The 25,018-nt window shown below is 37.2% G+C and overlaps 2 protein-coding genes across 10 annotated transcripts in view; one reads left to right on the forward strand and one right to left on the reverse strand.

Moving 5' to 3' along the window:
• LOC112052834 (zinc finger protein 84-like) overlaps positions 1-25,018 on the forward strand; it is a 387,100-nt gene that overhangs the window by 67,555 nt on the left and 294,527 nt on the right. The gene's annotated exons all lie outside the window — the stretch shown is intronic.
• Positions 7,086-23,801, reverse strand: LOC112052344 (homeobox protein GBX-1-like). The gene is made up of 4 exons (XM_024091383.2): positions 23,190-23,801; positions 11,154-11,229; positions 9,270-9,411; positions 7,086-7,496 (listed from the first exon to the last, which is right to left on the reverse strand). The coding sequence occupies exons 1-4, from the start codon at positions 23,593-23,595 to the stop codon at positions 7,383-7,385; spliced, it is 738 nt and encodes a 245-aa protein (XP_023947151.1). The 5' UTR covers positions 23,596-23,801; the 3' UTR covers positions 7,086-7,382.

A 25,018-nucleotide genomic window follows, 5' to 3' on the forward strand; every position in this document is an offset into this window, starting at 1 on the left:
AGACCGAGAAAAAACGTAAGTATCTTGATCTGGCTCACGAGGTTACCGCCATGTGGCACGTGGAGTCCACTGAAATCATCCCAATCGTTTTATCTGCCAATGGTTTGATCCCGGTCAGCCTCGCTCACCATCTAAGGCGGCTGGGGTTCCGTGGCAGTTCGCTTGCAGGCAAGAGGCAAAAAGCGGTCTTGCTGGACTCGGCTATGTCGCCCTGACCCCCGGCCGTTTGGTCTCCCTGGGTGAATCCTCCGCTCGGTCCATATAATATGTATTTATGCCTGTTTATTTTGTGCATATATGTAAGTTTATTTATTTTCATATATCGAGTACGTACTCATATTTTAGATGTAAAAAAATCGGTGATATTATCTATCTATACTAATATTATAAAGCGAAAGAGTTTGTTTGATTGAACGCGCTAATCTCAGGAACTACTAGTCCGATTAGAAAAGTTCTTTCGGCGTTAGATAGCCCATTCATCGAGAAAGGCTATAGACTATATATTGTCCCCGTATTCCTACGGGAACCGGAACCACGCGGGTGAAACCGCACGGCGTCAGCTAGTATTCTTTACTATTATAATCTCTGCATCTAATTTGAAAATTCTTTTACCAATAGAAAGCCACGTCATTTGCGAGTGTCATAAGCCATATTGGCAACTAACGTTGGCGAGATCTTCTATTTTTTCACAAACGGTATTCATAGCAGGCATAATATAAACCCAATTTACTTATGACACTCTCTTCATTACTTCTCCCTCGAGCAATAGCTTCATTTGTCTTCATGGTTTTCATCATAGACTGCTCGATTACCATATCCGATGAAGTTCCACAACTTAATTTGTCAGAACGCCTAACTGTGAAAAATTTGAAACGTTTGAAAGTCGTTTCGTAGTTCGAAACGTTTGAAAGTTTCGTAAACTTCAGAATCTATCTAGGCGCACTCATGCATATTATGACGATTTAACTTTTACAACTTTTTGAATCGTTATATCTCAAAAACGGTGGCTCGTAGAAAAAAAAATATTAATAAATTTTTGTAGATAATTTTATGATCTACAATTTTGTGTAAGATATTTTTATGATAAAATTTACCGTTTTGCTGAAAATCGCGAAAACCTATTTTTTTACCTTTGACCTTAAATTAAATTTTTTCCTTACAATGGAAAGATGGGGAACTTTCAAATTTTGTTTTTTACGATATTTTAAACAATCTTACCGATTTTCAGCTTGGTGGGAATTTAGGTACTTTCTTATTTTTTGGTTTAATTTGACCAGACTATACAACGAGAAAGGAACTTCGCGGCGAAACCACGAGGTGTCGACTAGTATTTAATACACTAACAATTATTATCGACTGTTCCCATCACTAATTACTACATGACAGTGATTTACAAACCAGTTACGTGAGTCGACTTTTACTATCGTTTTATAATCTAGGCAAGTGTCGGTGCAACTGTGACCTTCGCGATAATTATTGTAATTGCTAATATGACGATGGCCTGCAGCAGTCACACATACCACATCTCATAAAGGCCGCGGTTTAAAATATAAATGCATACGGGAATAAAACAACGACAACTTAATTAACAAATCAAACTGTAACCAAAATAAGACCCTAGAATGGCAGAGTGGAGTCACGCACTTGTGAACGATGTGTGTAGGGTTAAAGGATCCTTTGACTGTATACAAACACTCCCCTTTTCCGCTCAAGTCACTCTCCCCGCCTATCCCAAGTAACACATAAAGAATTACACAACAAGAGATGTGGACGGCTCGAACGCCACGAACACACTGAAGCCAACACGAGATCAAGCGACGTCATATCCGTCACAGACTACTATTTCCAACACTAAACGGCGATAACACTAGTTTTCGACGCGTTAGCGATCGTAGATATTATAATTATTATGTTGGTATCTTATATACTTTCGTCATTTGGCGAATCACTTCATTTCGGATTTTATCCGGAAACTTGCTATCTGCCAAAGCAACCACAGTTTAAATTCCATAATAATTATTATATAATGATTTATTTATTTTGCTATCATCCGCGAAAAGCCGACGAACCCCTGCGACAACGTCACCCAGCTCCGACAAAATACTCTCTACGTACGTTTCACCCCGAAACCGGAGCATCCTCAGGAGATGTTGACTTTACAACGTTGTTGTAGAGTCAACATCTCCTGTTGTAGAGTCGGTGTTTCGCGGATGATAGCAAAATAAATAAATCATTATATAATCATGATGAACTTCCGCAAAGTAACGCCTGCTTCTATCCAATCTATAATAATTAGCTACCGTACTTAGTTATGGTAAGACCATACACTTTAAACTTACGGCCTACACAAAATGAGGCAGATCGGGGTACTGCAGGCTCTAATTCCACAATACTTCGTGCTAGTCTCCGTTCGAGGCACGAAGGAAGAATTTTAATTGCTACTAACGACCTGCCCTGGCTTCGCATGAATTTTTTCCTGATATTGAAGTATTAATTAGGTACCTATTTTAATAGGACTCAAAAGTGATTACAAAAATAAGAAAACTAATGTCCAACAAAGGTTATGATTCACAACATTTGTCAGGACAACTTAATTATCAAATCAAACTGTAACCAAAATAAGACCTTAGAACGGCAGAGAATGACCTTGAGTGAAGTCACGTACTTGTAAACGATGTGTGTAGGGTTAAAGGATCTTTGATAGTCGACTAACACTGTTTTGTTTGTTTGTTTGTTTGTTCGATTGATTGTAATGAATAGGCTCAAAAACTACTAGATCGATTTTAAAAATTCTTTTACCATTCGAAATATCCACAAGTAACATAGGCTAAATTTTATTTTGGAAAAAATAGGGTTCCGTAAGATATTTGGGTTTTTCGGACACAAGGTGTAAAAAATCAACCAGAAAAGTAGGGTAGGGGTAGGTAGAGGTAGTGTAGGGGTAGGTAGAGGTAGTGTAGGGGTAGGATAGGGGTAGTTGAAAGTTAACATCAACCAGAAAAGTGTGGTAGGGGTAGGTAGGGGTAGGTAGGGGTAGGGTAGAGGTAGGATAGGGGTAGTTGAAAGTTTACATCGAGTTTCACACGGATGAAGTCGCGGGCGTCGGCTAGTACTCAATAAAATTACAATCTATTTAACTTACTTTGACGGCCTCGGTGGCGCAGTGGTATGCGCGGTGGATTTACATGACGGGGGTTCTTGGTGCGATCCCCGACTGAGCCGATTGAGGTTTTCATAATTGGTCCAGGTATGGGAGGCTTCGACCGTGGCTAGATACCACCGTACCGCTAAGCGATATAGTATTCTGGTGCGAGGTCGTGTAGAAACCGAAATGGGTGTAGATTTTTATCCTACGTGTACATAGTTATCCCGCTTCCATTTTAGATTTCATCATCACTTACCATCAGGTGAGATTGCAGTCAAGGGCTGACTTGTAAAGAATAAAAAAAAATAGTTATCTTTTGTGATAAATTGGGAAAAAAAGTAAAGGTAAATTTTTATTTAATAAAAAATTTATTCATAACAACCAGACAATGTACATTACAGCGTATAGTACTAAAATAATATTATACAAGTTATTTTTATACCTATTTATCATTCTAAATTAAGCTAATTGCTAGATGCCGGATTATATGCATATGCAGTTGCCTATGCTAGACATTTTTGTTAAACAAAATCATTTAAAAAAAACTTTGTGAAACGGAAAATAACTCACAATTTGTATACCTACATATAAAACATGTGTTAGTTATACTATTTATAACTAAATGGCTAGACCGATTTGGCTGAACATTGGTGTATTGGTAGCTTAGAACCAGGAGACAGCTATAGGATATATTAAAAAATATATTTTGATTTCTCCGACTCAGTGAGAAAGGCTGAGAATTTATATTAAAAGGAGATGGGTTTCAGATCCACTCTTGTACCCAGTATCATTAAAATTAAAAAATACAAGGATCTTATTAAAATTGATTAAAGTGAGTAAATGTAACTAAATAAAAAGAAATAAATAAAATTAAAACCCAAGTTTTTGAGTTATATCAAGATGGCGCCCATATAGCAACTATGACATGACAATTGACAGCAAACGTCAAATCGATTACTGTATGGAAAACGTCATCAATCCGCCATTATTACCCGTATTAGTGTTGCATTTCTTGGGAGACAATGAATATTATTTCGAAAGAATTAAAGTAAATTCGTAGATTTGTATAATCAAAAATAGTTAAAAAAATATATTTTCTTTTATTTCCGCTAGGGTACAATGACTGGACCTGGGCTCCATACAATTTTTGACCATCTCCTTTCTTACAAGAAAGGAATAGTCCAGTATTTCCCAAGACTCAAACCCAATACCTGTGACCTACCCATTTAAAAAAAAATATTATAAAGAACAAGTGTACACACGACAGAACAAAAAACATTTTTCAAAAATAAAATACAAAACGCCATCTATGAGCCACAGACATAACTGCATCGCAACAGGTGAAGTTTACAATAAGGGATTGTTTCTAAGTTCTCTTACAACGCCATCTCCTGGCAGTTCAAGATAACAAACACAGTTTCACTATGCCTGTAGATGGCAGCATGCATCTTAAAAACCCTTTAACCATTAATAACAGGACCTGCCTCGATATCCGTTACCCTTCTGGCAAAAAATCAATGATCTAACGCGTTACTAAAAACTGTTGCTAGAGAATCGATGTTTCATTGTTGCAATAGTTTTTGCCGTGCTCCCTAAAAATGCCGGTTTGTGTAGTTGAATGGCATAAAAACGGCCAAAAACTTGTAGTTTAGTAAAAGATGGAGTAACGTTTCATTTGTAAGTATTTCTACCTTAATTTTATCAAATTTGTAATAAAAAGAAATTTTAAAAAGAATCGATTCTTTTGACGGAACAGCAAAAATCGATCAAGAAATCGAATATTCTGTGAATATATTCTGTGGATAGTCTAAACGATGTGTTTGTTAGTCTGTGTAAAAATTACGCGTGTGTGTTTTGCGAGTCAAATTTATAGTTGTATGTAGTGTATAGATACAGAATATATTTAATAGTGTTAAATATTTTCGATGTGTGAGTTTACCTCGTCTCCCTCAAAAAACAACAAACTTTTTTGTTAGTGAACTTGGGTGCGAAACAGGTCCATAGTCTAAATAGTCAAAGTAAAAACCGATTACGCTTTTCGTAATGTTCACCGTAACACATTTGCGTAAAAAAGTTTTACTCTAAGAAATAATTAGTACAATTCAAACAAATTTTACATCGGAAAATGTTTATCGGTTACTAATTTAAATATTTACAGTAAACTATTATTATTTGTTTAATAAATACTTATCACTATATTTATTAGGATTTAGGTAATATTACATTATTATTATAATTTTAATTGGTTTTAATGTTATTGGTTTTAGACAACGATATTTTACACTAGAGATAGGGCACTAGCGAATCAAAACTGAGGCGGACAAATGTGCATAATAGGGATGATGACTGTTTTTTAAATTGTATATAAATTAAGAGTACGCTAATAGTAAAGTAATTTTGGTAAAGTAACAAGGTATCTGCGATCATTACTTTCGGAGCTACAGGGATTTAAAGAGTCAGATTTGCGGCGCTGCCGCGGATCCTTGAAAAACGCCCCATACAAAATGGTACGAACTTATGACGTCGTAGGCAATTAATGATCGTTAGATTTGTATGGGCGTTTAAACAAAATTACTAATATCTTTGTTATTTCTGTGTTTATGTTTATAGTTCACATATTAAAAAATAAAACTAAAACTGTATGAATTTTCATCAAATTACGATAAAATATTATTAGTAGATTTTGAAATTTTATAATCTTATTTATTTTGCAAATATCCAGTCAATCTTTGCTTTTTATGTGTAAATTAGTTAACTTTGACCTTATTTACCCGAATGTATCATAAAAATTAATATATTCAAACCTAGTCATCATCCCCATTGTCTTAATTTCATTTAGATGCATAATAAACAACAAAAGTTAATTTGATCTTGATCACTGGCCTGTCGATAGCAAATGTCATTCCCATACATTTTTCTAGTTCAAAAAGTTCCAAGCGTTTGCGATCGTAAAACGAAAAAGAAGTGTCAAAACTATATGTGTATACTAGTGGACGCCCGCGACTTCGTCCGCGTGGAATTTAGTTGTTCACAAATCCCTCGGGAACCATGGATTTTTTCGGGATAAAAAGTATCCAATGTGTTAATCCAGGCTATAATATATCTTAATACTAAATTTCAGCTAATTCGGTTAAGTAGTAGCGGCGTTAAAGAGTAATAAACATCCAAACATCCATACAAACTTTCGCGTTTATAATATGTGTGCGCTCGGTGGAATAGCTAAATTGGGATCACTTTTTGCGATGATTTTTTAGGGACGTAACATGTCTATAATATAAAATATCGTTGGGTTTTAGACACATAAATGCAAATATTAAATAAAAATTGGATGCAATTTTCCTTAATAGCGATGCAATTTTGGATTGAAGGGCCATATGAGGCATAATATGTTCGCTAGTTTTAAATGAATCTATACTAATATTATAAAGCTGAAGAGTTTGTTTGTTTGTTTGATTGAACGCGCTAATCTCAGGAACTACTGCTCCGATTTGAAAAATTCTTTCAGTGTTAGATAGCCCATTTATAAAGGCTTTAGGCTGGATATTGGATTTTCAAAAAATTAGGGTTCCTTCCTGAAACTTCAATAATGTAACCCAAGGTGTACAAAAAGGTAAGAATAGGATAGAAGTAGACTAAGGGTTGGATATGACACAGGGTTAGGGTAGGGGCAGGGTACAGTTAGAGTAGGATAGGGGTAGTTTAGGTGTAGGGTGGGAATAGAATAAGATATGGGTATTGAAATGATAATCTATAGTAAAACTGTTACTAAAAAAATACTATGAAACCGAAAGGGGTGTGGATTTTCATCCTCCTCCTAACAAGTTAGTCCGCTTCCATCTTAGCATCATCACTTACCATCAAGTGAGATTGTAGTCAAGGGCTAACTTGTAATGAATAAAAAAAAAATCCTCTAAAATAATACGAAAAATAACGTTATTTTGGCTGGTGGGAGGCTTCGGCCGTGGCTAGTTACCACCCTACCGGCAAAGACGTACCGCCAAGCGATTTAGCGTTCCGGTACGATGCCGTGTAGAAACCGAAAGGGGTGTGGATTTTCATCCTCCTCCTAACAAGTTAGCCCGCTTCCATCTTAGACTGCATCATTACTTACCATCTGGTGAGATTGTAGTCAAGGGCTAACTTGTAAAGAATAAAAAAACAAAAAAGGTCACGGACGAAGTCGCGTGCGTCCGCTAGTGCTAGTATAAGTTGGAAGTGTTCGGTCGCGCCTGCAGGCCTACACGTCGCCGTCGTCGGGGCGGTGCCGGTGCAGTACGGCCAGTCGCTGCTGCGTTACCTCCAGGTGGTGCTTGCGCCACTTGATCCGCCGGTTCTGGAACCACACCTTCACCTGCCGAGAAGATCATCACATTATAATGATACTCTTTCCATTTTATGACAGCCTGGTACTTTTATGAGGAACGTGCTGACGCCGGGCGGTTTCACCTGCGTGGTTCCCGTTCCCGTATATATTCACTATTTTCAAATGTTAGCTTTCTGTATTTTACGTTGAAAATAAAAAATACTCGTTAAAGAATTATTTCGATATGTTAATTTTTTCTCAAGATATAAGCGTTTAATGTGCGTGACGTCATCGTACAACACATGCACGGCCCGTTGTTCCAGTTCCCTGTATAAATACGGGATAATTATAGCCTTCCTCGATAAATGTGCTATCTAACACTGAAATAATTTTTCAAATCGGACCAGTAGTTGCTGAGATTAGCTCGTTCAAACAAACAAACAAACTCTTCATATTCAGCGTTATATTATTGGTCTATACAACAATCTTTATCATTATCAATTTCTCCTTTTTTAACCGTTCTGTAACCACATCTTCCATTTTGATAATGATACTCTTTCCACTTTATGATAGCCTGGTACTCTAAATGAAGAAAAATCCATCATTACCAACCCTTTTTTAACCGTACGTACGTACACCTACCTTCACCTGACGGATAAATAGATCATCAATCACATTATCATTTTGATCTCTTCACATTTTATGACATTCTGGTACTTTTATAATATATGAAGAACAATCTTCATCATTATCAAGCCTATTTTTTAACTGTTCTTAACCACCCACACACATCTTAACCCGCCGAGGACACATCATCATTATAATTTTGTTAGCATATCCCTCTTTCGATTTTATGACAGCCTGGTACTTTTTGAATTTATGATGAACAAAGAACAATCTTCATAAATGCTATCTGAAATAATTTTTCGGATCAGTAGTTTCTGAGATCAGCGCGTTCAAACAAACAAACAAACTCTTCATATCAGCGTTATATTATTAGCCCTTTATTAACTGTTCTGTAAACACACATTCACCTGCCGAGGAGACCATCATTATTATCATTTTCTTAGCTTAATTCTTTCCAATTTATGACAGCCTGGTACTTCTATGATGAATGAAGGAATAATCTTTAGCCTATTTATTTAATCTTTTTCTATCTCTATCTATCTTATCTTATATATATAAAAATGAATTGCTGGTCGTTAGTCTCGCTAAAACTCGAGAACGGCTGAACGGATTTATCTCATCTTGGTCTTGAAATGTTCGTGGAGGTATAGGGAAGGTTTAAAAGGTGAGAAAAATTAGAATAATAGCTGGGAAAACCATAAAATCAACCCTTTTCTATTTCCCATATAAACGTTTGAGTTTTAAGCAGGGTAGGAGTAGGGTAGGGGTAGAATAGAGGTAGGGTAGGGGTAAGGGTAGGGGAAGGGTAGGGGTAAGGGTAGGGGAAGGGTAGGGGTAGAGTAATATAGAGTAGAGATAGGGAAGAAGTGCACATAAGTCAAAGCGAAGCTTGACCGGGTCCACTAGTTATATATAATTAATAATTAGCCTATTTTTATTAAACCTTATTTTAATGGCCTAGGCCTTCTTCTTTACAGGACAGGGGAAATGGAGCTTAGACCCACCACGCTGTGCCAATGCGAGCGAGCATAGGGTATTGGTTCACCAATCAGATGTCAATACCAAAGCTAGTTTGAAGATACTACTATACACTTCAGCTGCTCCGGTGTGATGTTCGTGCGGATGCTCTTGCTTCTGCCAGACCTGCCGCCCACACTGGCAATGGCAATGGCAATGGCAACTACAAGAAGTCACCTGCGCCTCGGTGAGCTGCAGCGCGTGCGCGAGGTAGAGTCGCTCGGGGCCAACCATGTACTGCTGGCGCTCGAACTCCGCCTCCAGCCGCTCCAGCTGCTCCGGCGTGAAGATCGTGCGGATGCGCTTGCTTCTGCCAGACCTGCCCACATTTCACATTGGGTATTTAACATTTTTTCTATTGCGTATTCAAAGGCCTCTGTGGCGCAGTGGTATGCGCGGTGGATTTACAAGAGGTCCTGGGTTCGATCCCCGGCTGGACCGATTGAGATTTTCATAATTTGTCTGGTCTGGCAGGTGGGAGGATTCGGCCGTGGCTAGTTACCACCCTACCGACAAAGATGTAGCGCCAAGCGATTTAGCGTTCCGGTACGATGTCGTGTAGAAACCGAAAGGAGAGTGGATTTTATCCTACTCCTAACAAGTTAACCCGCTTCCGTCTTAGATTGCATCATCACTTACCATTAGGTGAGATTGTAGTCAAGAGCTATAAAAATATAAAAAAAAAGGTTTATTGGAAGGCTCAAAGTCACTCAGCGGGCGATGGAGCGCGCTATGCTTGGAGTTTCTCTGGGTGATCGAATCAGATATGAGGAGATCGGCAGACGAACCAAAGTCACTGACATAGCTCCTTAGACCAATTATAGAAAGACCTGTATCGCACTCATAGTCCAGAACAAAATTGTCTGAGCAAAAGGAGCTTTGGTATATATCTTATACTAAACTAGAAGTTTTTGTCCGTTTTTTACACAATTCAATTACACAAAAAGGTATTTTTACGGAGTTCTTTAACCGACGAACACGATTACAACTATTTAACATCGATTCTATAGAGACAGTTTTTATAATCGCATTAGATCGTTGATCATATACTTTGACAGAAAAGTAACGTCTAGCGAGGCAGGTCCTATACAATAATTGGTCTGAGCATAGCTCAGCGAGTCGCGATGCTGAAGTGGCAATGGGCAGGCCACATAGTTCGAAGAGCCGATGGACGTTGGGGTCCCAAGCTGCTGGAATGATGACCCCGCACCGGAAAGCGCACTGTTGGTCGACCCCCCACTAGGTGGACCGAAGACATCAAGCGGGGAGCCGCTGGATGCTGGCGGCTCGAGAATGTTTGGAAGTCCATGCAAGAGGCCTATGTCCAACATTGGACGTCCATCGGCTGATAATGATGAATGATGATGATTCAAACAATAACAAATTGGTTAAAAAGTTTAACTTATTGCAGACACCGAAGAATTACTCAATGCAAATATGAAATAAGCTAAAATAATTGTGTACACCTATCTAACGTTTCTGCTTACTGTTTTACTTTACTTTTATTTTTGTTTGTAATGTAGTCCTATTTATTGTAACTTTTGTAATTAGTCCTAGTCCAACAGAAAGCATTAGAAAATCCTACCTGGTCTCCTCGATACAGATCAATCTAGTGTGGAGACCACAGGCAATGTTATTCGTTTTTTCTATCTATTTTTGGTCAATAAAGATTTTATTTATTTATTTAAAGTCTCAAAACCATAGTTCATCACTGGCAACACGCATTATTCGAAGACTTTTGTCACGCACTAATAATTTGTAGACGAAATAATATCGCGTTCGATATCGTTCAAAGTTCCAAAACGGCCCTCTAACCCGAGGTCCGAGTCTCAGAAGAGACGACCTTATATAGTTGTTCCGCCGATCTATTCCATGTCTGCCTTTGGGCACTATCAGGCGATGGTCCTTGGCTCGCTCAAACACCCCGGTGACGCTCTGAGGTACCACTAAGGAGCCTACGGAACTTACACAATCAGAATAAAAACACGTAAGTACCTGTGGATATAATATTATATGTATAATGGGCCAATATGGCTTCTCGTGTAACATTCTACTATTTACCCATTGGAACAAGTGACAGGGTGTGTTCTGGACTTCAGCTGCGTCGCCTGCGGCCGCAGGTCTGGTCTGGGACTGTCTGCAACAAGAATACATATATCAGTTTACCAACAAGAATACATGTCAGATTATCAACAAGAACACGTGTCAGCTTATCAATAAGAAAATATGTCAGCTTACCAATTAGAACACATGTCAGCTTACCAACAAGAACACATGTCAGCTTACCAACAAGAATACATGTCAGCTCACCAACTAGAATACATGTCAGCTCACCAACAAGAATACATGTCAGCTTACCAACAAGAATACATGTCAGCTTACCAACAAGAATACATGTCAGCTTACCAACAAGAACACATGTCAGCTTACCAACAAGAATACATGTCAGCTGACCAACAAGAATACATGTCAGCTCACCAACAAGAATACATGTCAGCTTACCAACAAGAATACATGTCAGCTTACCAACAAGAATACATGTCAGCTGACCAACAAGAATACATGTCAGCTTACCAACAAGAATACATGTCAGCTTACCAACAAGAACACATGTCAGCTTACCAACAAGAATACATGTCAGCTGACCAACAAGAATACATGACAGCTTACCAACAAGAATACATGTCGTGGCGTAAAAAGTAGAAGAGTCATACTAAATTGAGTTTCTATATGTAACAAACCTCATTGGTGGATATCATCAGAAGGTAAATGACATGAAGGATGACAGAAGAGAAAGGAGATGGTCCAAAATTGTATGCAGCCCAGGATCAGTCATTGTACCCTAGCGGAAATAAAAGATAGGTATTTTTTTAACTATACGAATTTACGTTAATTCTTTCGAAATAATATTCATTATCTCCCAAGAAATGCAACAATATTATGTATTGTAATGGCGGATAGATGACGTGTTCATTGCAGTAATCGATTTGACTTTTGCTGTCAATTGTCATGTCATAGTTGCTCTATGGGCGCCATATTATAACTCAAAAACCGCGCTTTTTATTAACCGATTTCCAAAATGGAGGAGGTTCTACGTTCGGTTGTATGTATGTTTTTTTCTATTTATTTCTTTTTATTTAGTTAGATTTATTCACTTTAATAAATTTTAATAAAATCCTTGTATTTTTTAAATTTTAATGATACGGGATACAAGTGTGGACCTGAAATTGACCATCTCCTATAAAAGGCACAAAACCAGGCACAATCAATCAATCAATCAATTTATTTCTTTGCAGATACATGCATTATTTATACAGGTGGTCGGTAGATGTAGATGGTAAATGTATCTTGCCAATTAGGCATGCAAATTATAAGTAAAAATATGTTTAAAATATAATTCGCCATTAATGTGTGCGTGCAACTAGATATAGCATTAATATATAACAGACATTAGATAGATATAGCATAGCAATTATATCTAACAGACATTAGATTGATTAACAAAAGTCTGAAGTATTATTCCGAATACGAACTGGAAATGAAGTAAAAGGAATTTCATATCCAATGTGTGTAATTATAAATTAATTATTATCACAAATACAATATAAGTAGCAGAGCACTAAGTTACCAGTAAAAATGTACATTGTATGGCGGTAACTATATATATACAACCACCTGACAACGTAAAAAAAATAGCTCTGAGTAGGAAGACATTATTTGCTAATGGAAAAGTTATACTTATTACAGTTTCAATGATTACTTACGTGAAAAAAATTAAAAATTGGGCAGAGTTAGCCATACATTATATTGACAATATTATAATAATATTAATTGTATTCGGACTTTATTTATATTTTAGAATTATTGTAATTTATAAAAACAGATTTATATTTTTCACGCCAACTACGGCTGAAAATGTGTTGAATACAATTTACAAGACCTATGTATAAATTTTATCTACATGTGCCTACCATATTCTGGCAAAATAAAGATAATTATGATTATATGATTCTAATGACCGTGATAGCCCAGTGGATATGACCTCCAACTTTTCAGCTGTGTGCATTTTAAGAAATTAATCACGTGTCTCAAACGGTAAAGGAAAAACATAGTGTGGTGGTCACACACACATAGATTGTAAATAAAAATGCTACTTAAGCATTTTCGTAATTATGACGAAGTCGATACGGGCGGTTTGTCGCCAGTCGTTACCTAACCGTTGTAACTGATAGTCATATAAGTGTTTTATCAGTAGAGCCTACTATTATTTATCACCCATAACCGCTACCCGGGACACGACATACCTTACTCAAACCCAAATATATAAGTATCCAAATAGTACTAAAGTGGTACAAAAGTGGTGACCCGACTCGGTTTTATTAGCGGTTATTTTGCACGGGTAGCAACACGTAACGACTCACACATTGGAATTTAAAATGGCTCAACCAGAGGTGTCAGTTTCCGGCGTGTCTGTATCGGCGAGAATTCCTGAATTTTGGACGGATTTGCCGCGACACTGGTTCATACAGGCGGAGGCAGTGCTACACCCGCAGAAGATGTCTGACGAGGCGAAATTTCAGTTTGTCATATCGAAATTAGGAAAAGACGTTATACAACAAGTGACAGACATATTAGTCAAACAGCCGGAAAATGGTAAATATGATACATTAAAAACAAGATTACTTGACATTTATGAGGAGTCAGAAAATAGAAAGGTACAAAAATTGATATCTGAAATGGAGCTTGGCGACCAGAAGCCATCGCAGTTGCTGAGGAAAATGCAAGAGCTGGCAAGTGGCAAAGTTACAGATGAAACCCTTACCATCCTTTGGCAAAACCATTTGCCGGGATGGGTGAGAGGAATACTCACGGCATCAGGTTTAAGCGATATTAACGCTTTGGCCAGAATGGCAGACAAGGTGACAGAAAATGCAATGCCTATACAGGGGGTGGCCGCAGTACGGAGTGCAAGGAGTGATTCTCCAGATGTCATAGCGGAGATCCACAAGCTGGGCGAACGACTAAGAAAAATTGAAAATTCCCAGCGTAGCGGTGGGAGAAGCCGATCACGGTCACACGGCGCGCCACGTACGCGCAACACTAGCGGTAGCAGGAAGAGGACACCGGCAGATCCAGACTGGCTTTGCTACTACCACTATAAGTTTAGAGCCCGAGCACACAAATGTGTTCAACCGTGTACGTGGAAGACATCGAACCAGCCTACTGGCAGTGCGGAAAACTAGCTTCGGTCCTGTCTGCAGCGGGAGGCTGTGACCCGTCGATAAATTACCGCTTGTGTATAACTGACGAAAACAGTAAATTACGTTTTTTAATAGATAGTGGGGCTAATGTGTCGGTGTTACCCCGGTGGGCAGTGCGCGAGAAAAATAGAGCGTGCGAGGACTATAGACTGTATGCCGCGAACGGTACACCTATTAAGACATTTGGGTTGCATAGTTTAGTATTAAATTTAAAGTTAAGGAGAGCATTTCGGTGGACATTTATAGTTGCTGACGTTAGACAGCCTATAATAGGAGCCGATTTTTTAACTAAGTATAAGTTAGTGGTAGATTTTAGTAAACGGAAACTAGTGGATCAGGTAACAAATTTTAATGTTATTGCTAGTATGTCACAGTGCATGGAAAGTTCAATAACTACAATTCATAATCAACACCCACATTATAGTTTGTTAGCTAAATATCCAGATTTAACTAAACCGGTATCTTTTAAGGAAGTTCCTAAGCATAGCGTTTGTCATCACATCGAGACGAACGGTCCGCCTGTTCAATGTCGAGCAAGACCGTTACCGCCAGACCGATACGCTAAGGCTAAAGAGGAATTTCGGTTAATGTGTGAAATGGGAATATGCAGACCCAGTAAAAGCGCGTGGGCAAGCCCTCTGCATATAGTGCTTAAAAAAAATGGGCAGATAAGGCCATGTGGTGACTATAGGCGCTTAAATGCTATTACTAAGCCCGATAGTTACCCTATACCCAGGTTACGCGATTTCACGTACTTACTCGCTGGTAAGAAAATTTTTTCACGGTTAGATATAAACAGAGCTTACAATTGCATACCAGTTAACGAGATGGACATTGAAAAGACGTCTGTGTCAACCCCTTTCGGGGCTTTCGAGTTCATCAGACTTCCTTTTGGCCTTCGAAATGCTGGCCAAAGTTTTCAGCGTTTTATGTGTCATAGCGTACTCCCAGACTTAGATTTTTTATTCGTGTATATAGATGATATAATAATTGCAAGTAACAACGTCGACGAGCATAGAAAACATTTAGAGGAAGTATTTAGTCGCTTAGAGAAGTTCGGTATTACTCTGAATATATCAAAGTGTTGTTTCGAACAGACAAAATTGGAGTTTTTAGGTCATGAAGTAACAACGGAAGGGATTCGTCCACTCGACGAGAAGGTGAAAGCCATCATCGAGTTTCCGAGGCCAGCTACTGTGGACCAACTCCGGAGATTTTTAGGTATGTTAAATTTCTATAGATCACACATACCAGGTGCCGCTGAAAAGCAGTCTGAGTTGGATCGCTATTTAACGAATACAAAAAAAAAAGATAAGTCAAAAATCGCTTGGACTGATTCAGCAAACGCTCAGTTTGAGCAGTGTAAACAGAGCCTAAGTGACGCCGCGACGTTAACGTATCCTGCGATAGACAAACCTTTGGCGCTTATGACGGATGCTTCAGAGTCATGCATGGGTGCGGTTCTACAGCAAAGAGAAGGTAACGTATGGAAACCTATTGCTTATTTTTCTAAAAAGTTCTCGGAAGCACAAAGGAAATATAGTACCTATGATCGAGAGTTATTAGCCATTTATTCGGCGATAGCTCACTTTCGATATATGATAGAAGGTCGTAATTTTATTGTGTATACTGACCATAGACCTCTAATTTATGTTTTTTCAAAGATAGGTAGCGTGAAAGAGCTACCTAGGCGAGCTAGACAGATAATGTTCATTAGCGAATTCACTACGGACATACGCCACGTGAGCGGGTTAGATAACATAGTAGCTGACACTTTGTCCCGCGTGGAAGAAATTGTTTGTCCTACGGTCATTGATTACGCGGAACTCGCACGTGTACAAAATGATGACGAAGAGTTAAGCGAACTAAAGAAAAAAATACAATACAAAAACATCGTGATGCCAGGCACCGATAGTTGCGTTGTTTGCGAAACATCGACTAATAAGGCCCGACCATACTTACCGGAAAGTTTTAGACGTATCGCTTTCGATGCAATTCATAGTTTAAGTCACCCGGGTATTCGCGCTACCAACAAAATGGTTAGAGATAGATACTTTTGGGTAGGTATGAATAAAGATATCCGAAGATGGGCTAAGGCCTGTATCCCATGTCAACGATCTAAGATTCAAAAACATACTGTATCCGATTTAGGTACTTTCGAGAAAGTAGATCGTTTTAGTCACTTAATGATTGACATAATAGGCCCTCTCAATACATCACCCGAGGGATATAGATACTGTTTGACTATGATAGATAGAGGTACGCGTTGGCCAGAAGCTGTCCCAATTAAAGAAATCACAGCTGAAGTAGTAGCCAAAGCTCTTTATGAAAACTATATAACGCGTTTCGGAGTATTTTTTAAGTGTACTTCCGATCAAGGTCGTTGTTTCGAGAGTAATCTTTTCAAGCAACTCATGAATCTTATGGGTATTGAAAAGATCCGCACTACCGCTTATCACCCGCAGAGTAATGGGATGATAGAACGGTGGCACAGATCTTTAAAAGCAGCACTTATGGCTAGACTGTCAACTAAAAGTTGGGTAGAAGAACTACCAACCGTTTTACTAGGTTTAAGAGCCGCTGTACGGGCAGACACTAATGTTAGTTGTGCTGAAATGGTATACGGCACAAGTATTAGGCTGCCAGGTGAATTTTATGATATAAGTAAGGATAATATTTTAGATAGCTCTAGTTATGTAAGCAAATTAAAAAGTATAATTAATGATTTAAAACCTGTTAAAAGGGTCAATAAAGACTCGAGAAAAATTTTTGTTCACCAGGATTTACACACTTGTGACAAAGTATTTATCAGGAACGACGCGGTGCGTAAGCCTCTCCAAGCGCCTTACGACGGTCCGTACCGAGTAATTAGCAGGACAGAGAAAGTTTTTAAGGTCCAATTACCCACACGTCAGGTTATAGTTTCTATAGATCGGTTGAAACCAGCTTATATTTTGGAGGAAAACGATAATCCCCAAAATACTATGTCGTCAAAAACTACGGAACCGATTTTAAAAAAGAAAGTCACAGTGTGTACGGTCCCTTATAATACCAACGGTGTAAAATGCAAAACAACGAGCAGTGGTCGCGTCAGCCGCGTACCTGCACGTTATGCTTAGTTGCATTATTGTTAATTGTTTCGTCATGTTTATAATTTTAAGAAATTAGTTGTGCAATGTTAAAGTAAAAACCATATTCTGCTTAAAGTAATTGTATTTGAAGGTGTTCTACAAAATTGTTTACATAATATTACACTTATACAAAATTTACATTGTCATTTATATGTTTAAATTTTTTTTGTTGTTAGCTTTACAGAGTTCATTAGTTTAAGTGTAACAAGTGTATGCTCCTCGTGAAACGTTTTGTCAGCATTGTGCTTATAGTGTTAAGAATGAAACACCCCTATACTACCTATACATTGTTTTCTGTAAAAAAAAAAAAAAAAGGGGGTGGAATGATGTGGTGGTCACACACACATAGATTGTAAATAAAAATGCTACTTAAGCATTTTCGTAATTATGACGAAGTCGATACGGGCGGTTTGTCGCCAGTCGTTACCTAACCGTTGTAACTGATAGTCAATATAAGTGTTTTATCAGTAGAGCCTACTATTATTTATCACCCATAACCGCTACCCGGGACACGACATACCTTACTCAAACCCAAATATATAAGTATCCAAATAGTACTAAAGTGGTACAAAAATAGTGAGGAAAGTACTCAGGAACATCAAAAAATGCACCTTGGTACATTCTAAATGACGTTACACCAGGACCTTAAAATTGAAAACGTTGACAAAATAGTTTAAAAAATGTCTCTTGCTTATGAACAAAGACTTCACCATCACGTAAACATAGAGGCAATCCAGCTACTCGACGTTACGAATACAGTGAGAAGACTTAAAACGGACCAAACCATTTGAGTTAGTGTTTTGTGACTAGTGATAGTGTAGTGTTAAGTGCTACATGGAAGATCACGTGAACAAAGAAAAGGAAGCTTTGAGCAATAATTATTCTTCTTTCATTATGACACGATTAAAAAAAATGTTCTATAAAAAAAAATATGTAACTGAGAGTGTACCATCATTTTAAAAACAACGAGGTTCACAAATTGGTATAATATAAAACTTGTGTCTACCTTTTGTAATTACAAAGTGGCTGGTAAAAATGTATGAGAGGTGCTGAATTTTAATACAAGAAGAAAAAAAATTAAAGTGTGCACATTTCAAGTTTTTATCATAGAGTAACCAGAGTCTCTCTGGTTACTCTCTACTCTCTCTCTCTCTGGTTACTCTGGTCTTTACAAACTACTGAAGCCGGTGCAACCCATGAAAAAAAACAAAAGTCACGCGTCTCCTTGACATCCGCATAAACAAACTTTTTTCATAATTTGTATTTCAAAATTTAACACTAACAACAATTACGTAAATTAAGATAATAATCTATAATAACCATTAAAAAAATACCTTATTAATTTAGTTTTTGTGAACAGTTTTTAAAATATTTAAAAACGTATGACGCCATTTTTCTTGAATAATATTGAAAATTACTGATGCGACTGTTCGTATCGTACTGACAAGAGAACGTATTCGTTTTTGAATTTCGTATCCGTGATGTAGCGTACGGAACACCGTCATGTTCCGTATATCTGATCATCATGATCTGTATATTATTGATTAATCTGTGGTTTTTTTTCGTTACATCATAACTTCGTCATTTCGTAACCAATTTCGAAAATTCTTTTTTTGTTTGAAAGAGTATATTTCCAGATTGTTCCCATTTAATTTTCATGAAAATCGGTTCAGTAGTTTTGTGTTAAAATGAAATTAACGAAATTGTCCGCACTGTAGCGTTTTCGTTTAAGCTAGAACACACTAAATCAGAAAAATAGAACCATTTTAACAAAAAAATCGAGCCGACTTCAAAATCACAAAAATAAACTCCTAAGTGAAAAATAACATCGTATGTGCTACCTTCTGATCACTCTGAAGGCGGAGCCAACACAGTGATGCATTAACTTAAGCCATTGCATCACTGTGTTGGCTTTCTACTTCCTAATAATCTTACTAATATTATAAACGCGAAAGTTTGTATGGATGTTTGGATGTTTGTTACTCTTTAACGCCGCTACTACTGAAGCGATTTGGCTGAAATTTGGATTGGAAATAGATTTTACTCTGGATTAACACATAGGCTACTTTTTATCCCGAAAAATTTCATGGGTTCCCGAGATTTGCGAAAACTGATGATTTTGATGATATGAATGTTTGTTACTCTTTCACGCCTCGACTACTGAACCGAATTAGCTGAAATTTGGTATTAAGGTATATTATAGCCTTGATTAATGTGTTAATCAAGGCTATAATATACCTCAATACCATATACTCAATATGCTACTTTTTATACCGGAAAAATTCATGGTTCCTGAGGGATTCGTGAAAAACTAAATTCCACTCGGACGAAGTCGCGGGCTAGTTAAATCATAAAGTTTTAGGATTTTCAGACGGTTCTTTCCTGTGGTTCTTTCAGAAACGGAACATTATTTCTAATTAATAGGTACGCTACTGGCTTGGTTGCCCCTCCTATAGAGAAAGAAGCCTGGCTACGCCCATTAGACCCATGGCAAATTTCTACTTTCTAGTTTAAACAGACTCTGAGATCTTTATAACTTCATCTTTTTAGTATGCAATTTTCGAGTTCACATTACGTTTTTTAAGTTGATCGACTATATAGTTGAGTAAATGAGTACATAAAACAAGCATATTCTGAAAGTCCTCAGAAACAGCTCCGATTTTGATGATTTTTTTTTAAAGTCATGTTTTTTATGTTATTTAAAATCAAAAACGTGTAGGTACCTTCAAGAGGTAGGTTATAAAACACTTACAGAGTTTAGAGCTATTAGTTAATTAATAATTTAGTTTTACCCTTTAGTATTTTCTTTCATCTATTTTTTTTATTTATTTTTTATTTTAATTTTTTCAAAATTTGTTTGTAATAATTTTATATAAAGTGTTTAGGTACGTAGTAGTCTACTTTATAGTATTGTAATCTGTGGTTTCCGAAGCTGGTGTCATAGTTATAATTTTATTTATATTACTATTATAATAAGAAAATATAACATTTTCTAACTATTGATCACTTTGAAGGCGGTGCCAATGGTCCAATTAATGGGTTGACAATCAATTGTCTACCGTTATCCTAGCTTTAGGTTTCGAATTCATTTCATGTTTATATGAAAATCTTCGGAATGTACCCTTTATAATAAAAAAAGAATTATTAAAATCGGACCACTCAATAAAAAAAATACTTGGTTTTACACTAAAATTAATCGGTAACGGTAAACAATCAATCATCTCCTGTTTTCGTAATGTAAAACCAATCATAATTTTTTATTGAGCTGTCCGATTTTAATAATTCTTTTTATTAATGAAAAGGGTATATTCCGTAAATGGTCCCATATACTTACATTTAAAAAACAATTTCAACTCAAAGAGTATGAAAACATGGGAAGATTGATTGTTAATTTTAGTGTTAAAACAAGCATAACTTTTTAATACGTAAGTAGTTCGATTTTGATAATTCTGTTTTTAATAGAAATATATTTCGAAAATGGTCCCATATACATTTAAAAAAACAATTACAACTGTAAGGGTAGGAAAACAGAAGATGACTGATTGTTTTCCCATTAATCTATACTAATATTATAAAGCTGAAGAGTTTGTTTGTTTGATTGAACGCGCTAATCTCAGGAACTACTGATCCGATTTGAAAAAATCTTTCAGGGTTAGATAGCCCATTTATCGAGGAAGGCTATAGGCTATATTTTATCCCGGTATTCCTACGGGAACGGGAACCACGCGGGTGAAACCGCGCGGCGTCTGCTAGTTGTATTATAAAACTGTGCGTAACTTGTAACAGAGTAGTCCGATTTCGATATTTCTTTATTTTTTGTAAAGGGTATTTTTTGAAGTTGGTCCCAAATAAAAAAAGAGTAACAATTCCAATCCTAAAGGTAGGAAAACAGGGTACGAATGATTGTCTACTTATTAATAATTGTACCATTGGCATCGGCTTCAAAGTAATCAGTAGATAGAGAATATTATAATGTTTTCATTGCTTATTATAGTATGCGCATTATCATCTGAGTCGTCCGGTCATAAAAGTCAAAAAAGATAGGAATGTGCAGCGCGCCTACCTGCGCACCCTAATTATCGATAAACGGCTACCTGCGCACGTGCTAATGATGAGTCAATAATGATTTGGACGATTCTGATTGGTCGGTTTCTAATGTAATTGCATTGCGTATTTTTTTTGCTATAAATGTGTTTACTGCAATTAAATAAATACATTCATGTGTTACTCGTTGCGCACTATGGATACTAATATATAATAAATTTGGCAGAAGACGAAGATTCTGATGATGAAGACTCAGATGAAGATTAATTTTATTTAGTTAATAATTATATAATATGAAATATGTATTATATTAAATCAAATATTGTTAATTTTTTTAATTTTGTGAACAAGATACGATAATAAACTTTACTTATCGATAATATGTCTTTCATTGTTACACCCTTCACTAGACGGCTCCATAAGACCCATAAGTGCAAGCGAGATAGATATAGAGAAATGATTTATGGCCCTAAGACTCAGTTGTTAATGCTATTAGTATAGTTTCCTGCATAAGTTTGTGTTTTGAATTCGGTAGTGTTTTATTATTTAATCATTAATTATATAAATAGCATATTTATTGTTTAAATACCTTATATAAATAATTATGTGCCCCCTCCAAAAGGTTTCTGATATCAAAAAACAAACATACAAAAAAGAGCTGTTTCTGAGGAGTTCGAGGAAATATGCTCTATTGATTCGAATAACTCTTCATATACCTATTCGTACCTACTAGTTGCTACTTAGCTGATAAAACCCTTTACACCCGAGAGATGAAGTTCTTCTATATTGTGTTTAAATGTTATTCCTTAACTTCCATAGTGGTAGAAAATGATGAGAAAAATATTGAAAAAAATCCTGGTGCACCTGGTTTGCTGCAACCAGACCCTCACGATCGTGAGTTTCAGGAAATAATTGTAAGTCGCACGATCGTGAGTCTCTGTTATTATATAGCAATATAACAAAGAAAATAATAAAATAATGATTGATAATTATAAACATAATTTATTTTAATAATTATTATTATAAAATCAACACTTTTTTACTTCAGTCTTAGACTTAAGTTAAACAAAATAAACATTTTAGTTGATGCTCGGCCAGGAATCCTGTTCTGCATTATGGTTCCTGTCGAATGCAACCCCATCTTTTCCATTTCCTCAATTAAAGGAATGGTATAGTAAAATATTGATCATGATATACACAGCAACCACGTGGAACACCTTTTATCAAATGTAAAATTACCGAGGGGCCAAGACCCAAGATTTGTATCACCGAAACTGCTTTTAGCGCCTATGTGAATTTCGAAATCTAGCATCACCATCACTTGTGGAAAGGATAAAACTTTTAAGACTTCACACACGCAGAGAATTAAGATAATTCTCTGGTATGCAGGTTTCCTCACGATGTTTTCCTTCACCGTTTGAGACGCGTGATATTTAATTTCTGCAAAATGAACACAACTGAAAAGTTGGAGGTGCATGCCCCGGACCGGATTCGAACCCACACCCTCCGGAATCGGAGGCAGAGATCCACTGGGCTATCACGGCTCTTAATGTCTATATTCATGCTAAATTACAGCGTTCTAGTTGTAATAGTCTGACGGATAGACGGACATGACGAAACTATAAGGTTTCTTTGTGAAACACGGAACCCTAAAAACGTACCTTGTCTTAACGCCGGCGGCACACCGACCATAGTCCTACAGAACCCGTCGTTCAACCTCTGCATGTCATGGCCCGCGTACAGGTAGCTCTGCAATTGTCTTTGGTTCTGATGCAACCGCTCTTGCACGCTTAGGTTCATCACATCTTCCTCCGAATTCGACAATCCCAAGATGGCCGCTATAGTGAATGATTTCCCGCCCAAATTGGTCCCTTTCCCGGACAAGTCCACACCAAAAACTGAGGAACTGTCCTCTTCTTCCAAAGAAACGGGCGACGTCGACGTATCTATGTTCTCAGAGAAATTGTCACCGAATTTCTCGTCGTCTATGCTCAGACGATCGATGTTTTGTTGGTAAATCAAATCCGATAAGTTAGGATACACGGCGTTCGGCCTTTGCTCCATCATTGTTGAAAAAAAAAATCAAAATAACAGATAATTAGTTTTTTTTTTTAATTTACTTTATACGCCATGGATTCGCACTTTGACATTTTCGCACATCGAACACTTTTGTCACCACAGATTGTTTAAGTTTATTTAAATTAGTTTAGTTAACTATTTAATTGAGCAGTGTATTAGCGGTGGGGGTTAATTGGGGTATATTTAGACCTGTGCACTAAATGGCAGTTGTCGCGCGATTGCGGTGCGGTTTATGATTAAAAAGTCGATTTTAAAATTGGAACCGGGGCGGGGCCAGACGTCAAACGATCGGTTTGGCGGGAAAAAAATGACATCGCATAAAGCGGTCAATTGAGGGTAGATGATGGGTAGTTTGCCCCCGGGGGTGAGAGGGCGCCCTCCCATTGGCGGAGGAGGGACGCATGCGCGGGAGGGGGCGGGGCCAGATTTAGTGGGTGTGGTCGCACTCTGATTTGCGGTCGCAAAAGCCTTTGATTGAGACAGGGACGTATTGAACAACGCTATTATACTAATGATGGCTGAAAGGAGATGGTCCAAAATTGTATGGAGTCCAGGATCAGTCATTGTACCCTAGCGGAAATAAAAGAAAATATCTTTTTCAACTAATTTTGATTATATAAATGTACGAATTTACTTTAATTCTTTCGAAATAATATTCATTATCTCCCAAGAAATGCAACACTAATAAGGGTAATTAATGGCGGATAGATGACGTTTTCAATGCAGTAATCGATTTGACGTTTGCTGTCAATTGTCATAGTTGCTTTAAGGGCGCCATCATCATAACTCAATAACTTGGGTTTTTAATGTTATTTATTTCTTTTTATTTAGTTAGATTTTAACAAATACCCTGTATTTTTAAAATTTTAATGATACGGGGTACAAGACCCTGGACCTGAAATGGGCCATCTCCTTTAAAAAAATACTTACACGATTTTTAAATTAAGTTTTATGAATTAATAGAGATATATTTCGGACCTTTATTCCATGTACCTACTACACGAAATTAATATTGTTCTATATTAAATTCTTATTCAACACAAATTAACCCTTGACTACAATCTCACCTGATGGAAAGTGATGATGCAAGATGGAAGCGGGCTAGAGATTGTAGTCAAGGGTTAACTTGTAAAGAAAAAAAAAATCAAATAAATGTTTTTTTTAAAACATTTACTTGATTTTTGAGCTCCGAGTCCGTCCCTGAGCGTAGGGTGAAACAATTTAATATCATAATCGTGCACCCCCGCGCGCTGCTCGGGGTAATTATTGACTTTGTGGAGATATTAATATTGTGTGTGCATTGGTTCCGGTTGGGATGTTCCAGTTACTGTACGTTAGGTGTAGGTATATTTAGATTACTATAGTGGACCCGCGACTTCGTACGTCAGCAAATCGGTGTAGGGATACCAGT

This window comes from Bicyclus anynana, chromosome 26 (genome assembly GCF_947172395.1).
Source record: "Bicyclus anynana chromosome 26, ilBicAnyn1.1, whole genome shotgun sequence".
Lineage (NCBI taxonomy): Eukaryota > Metazoa > Arthropoda > Insecta > Lepidoptera > Nymphalidae > Bicyclus > Bicyclus anynana.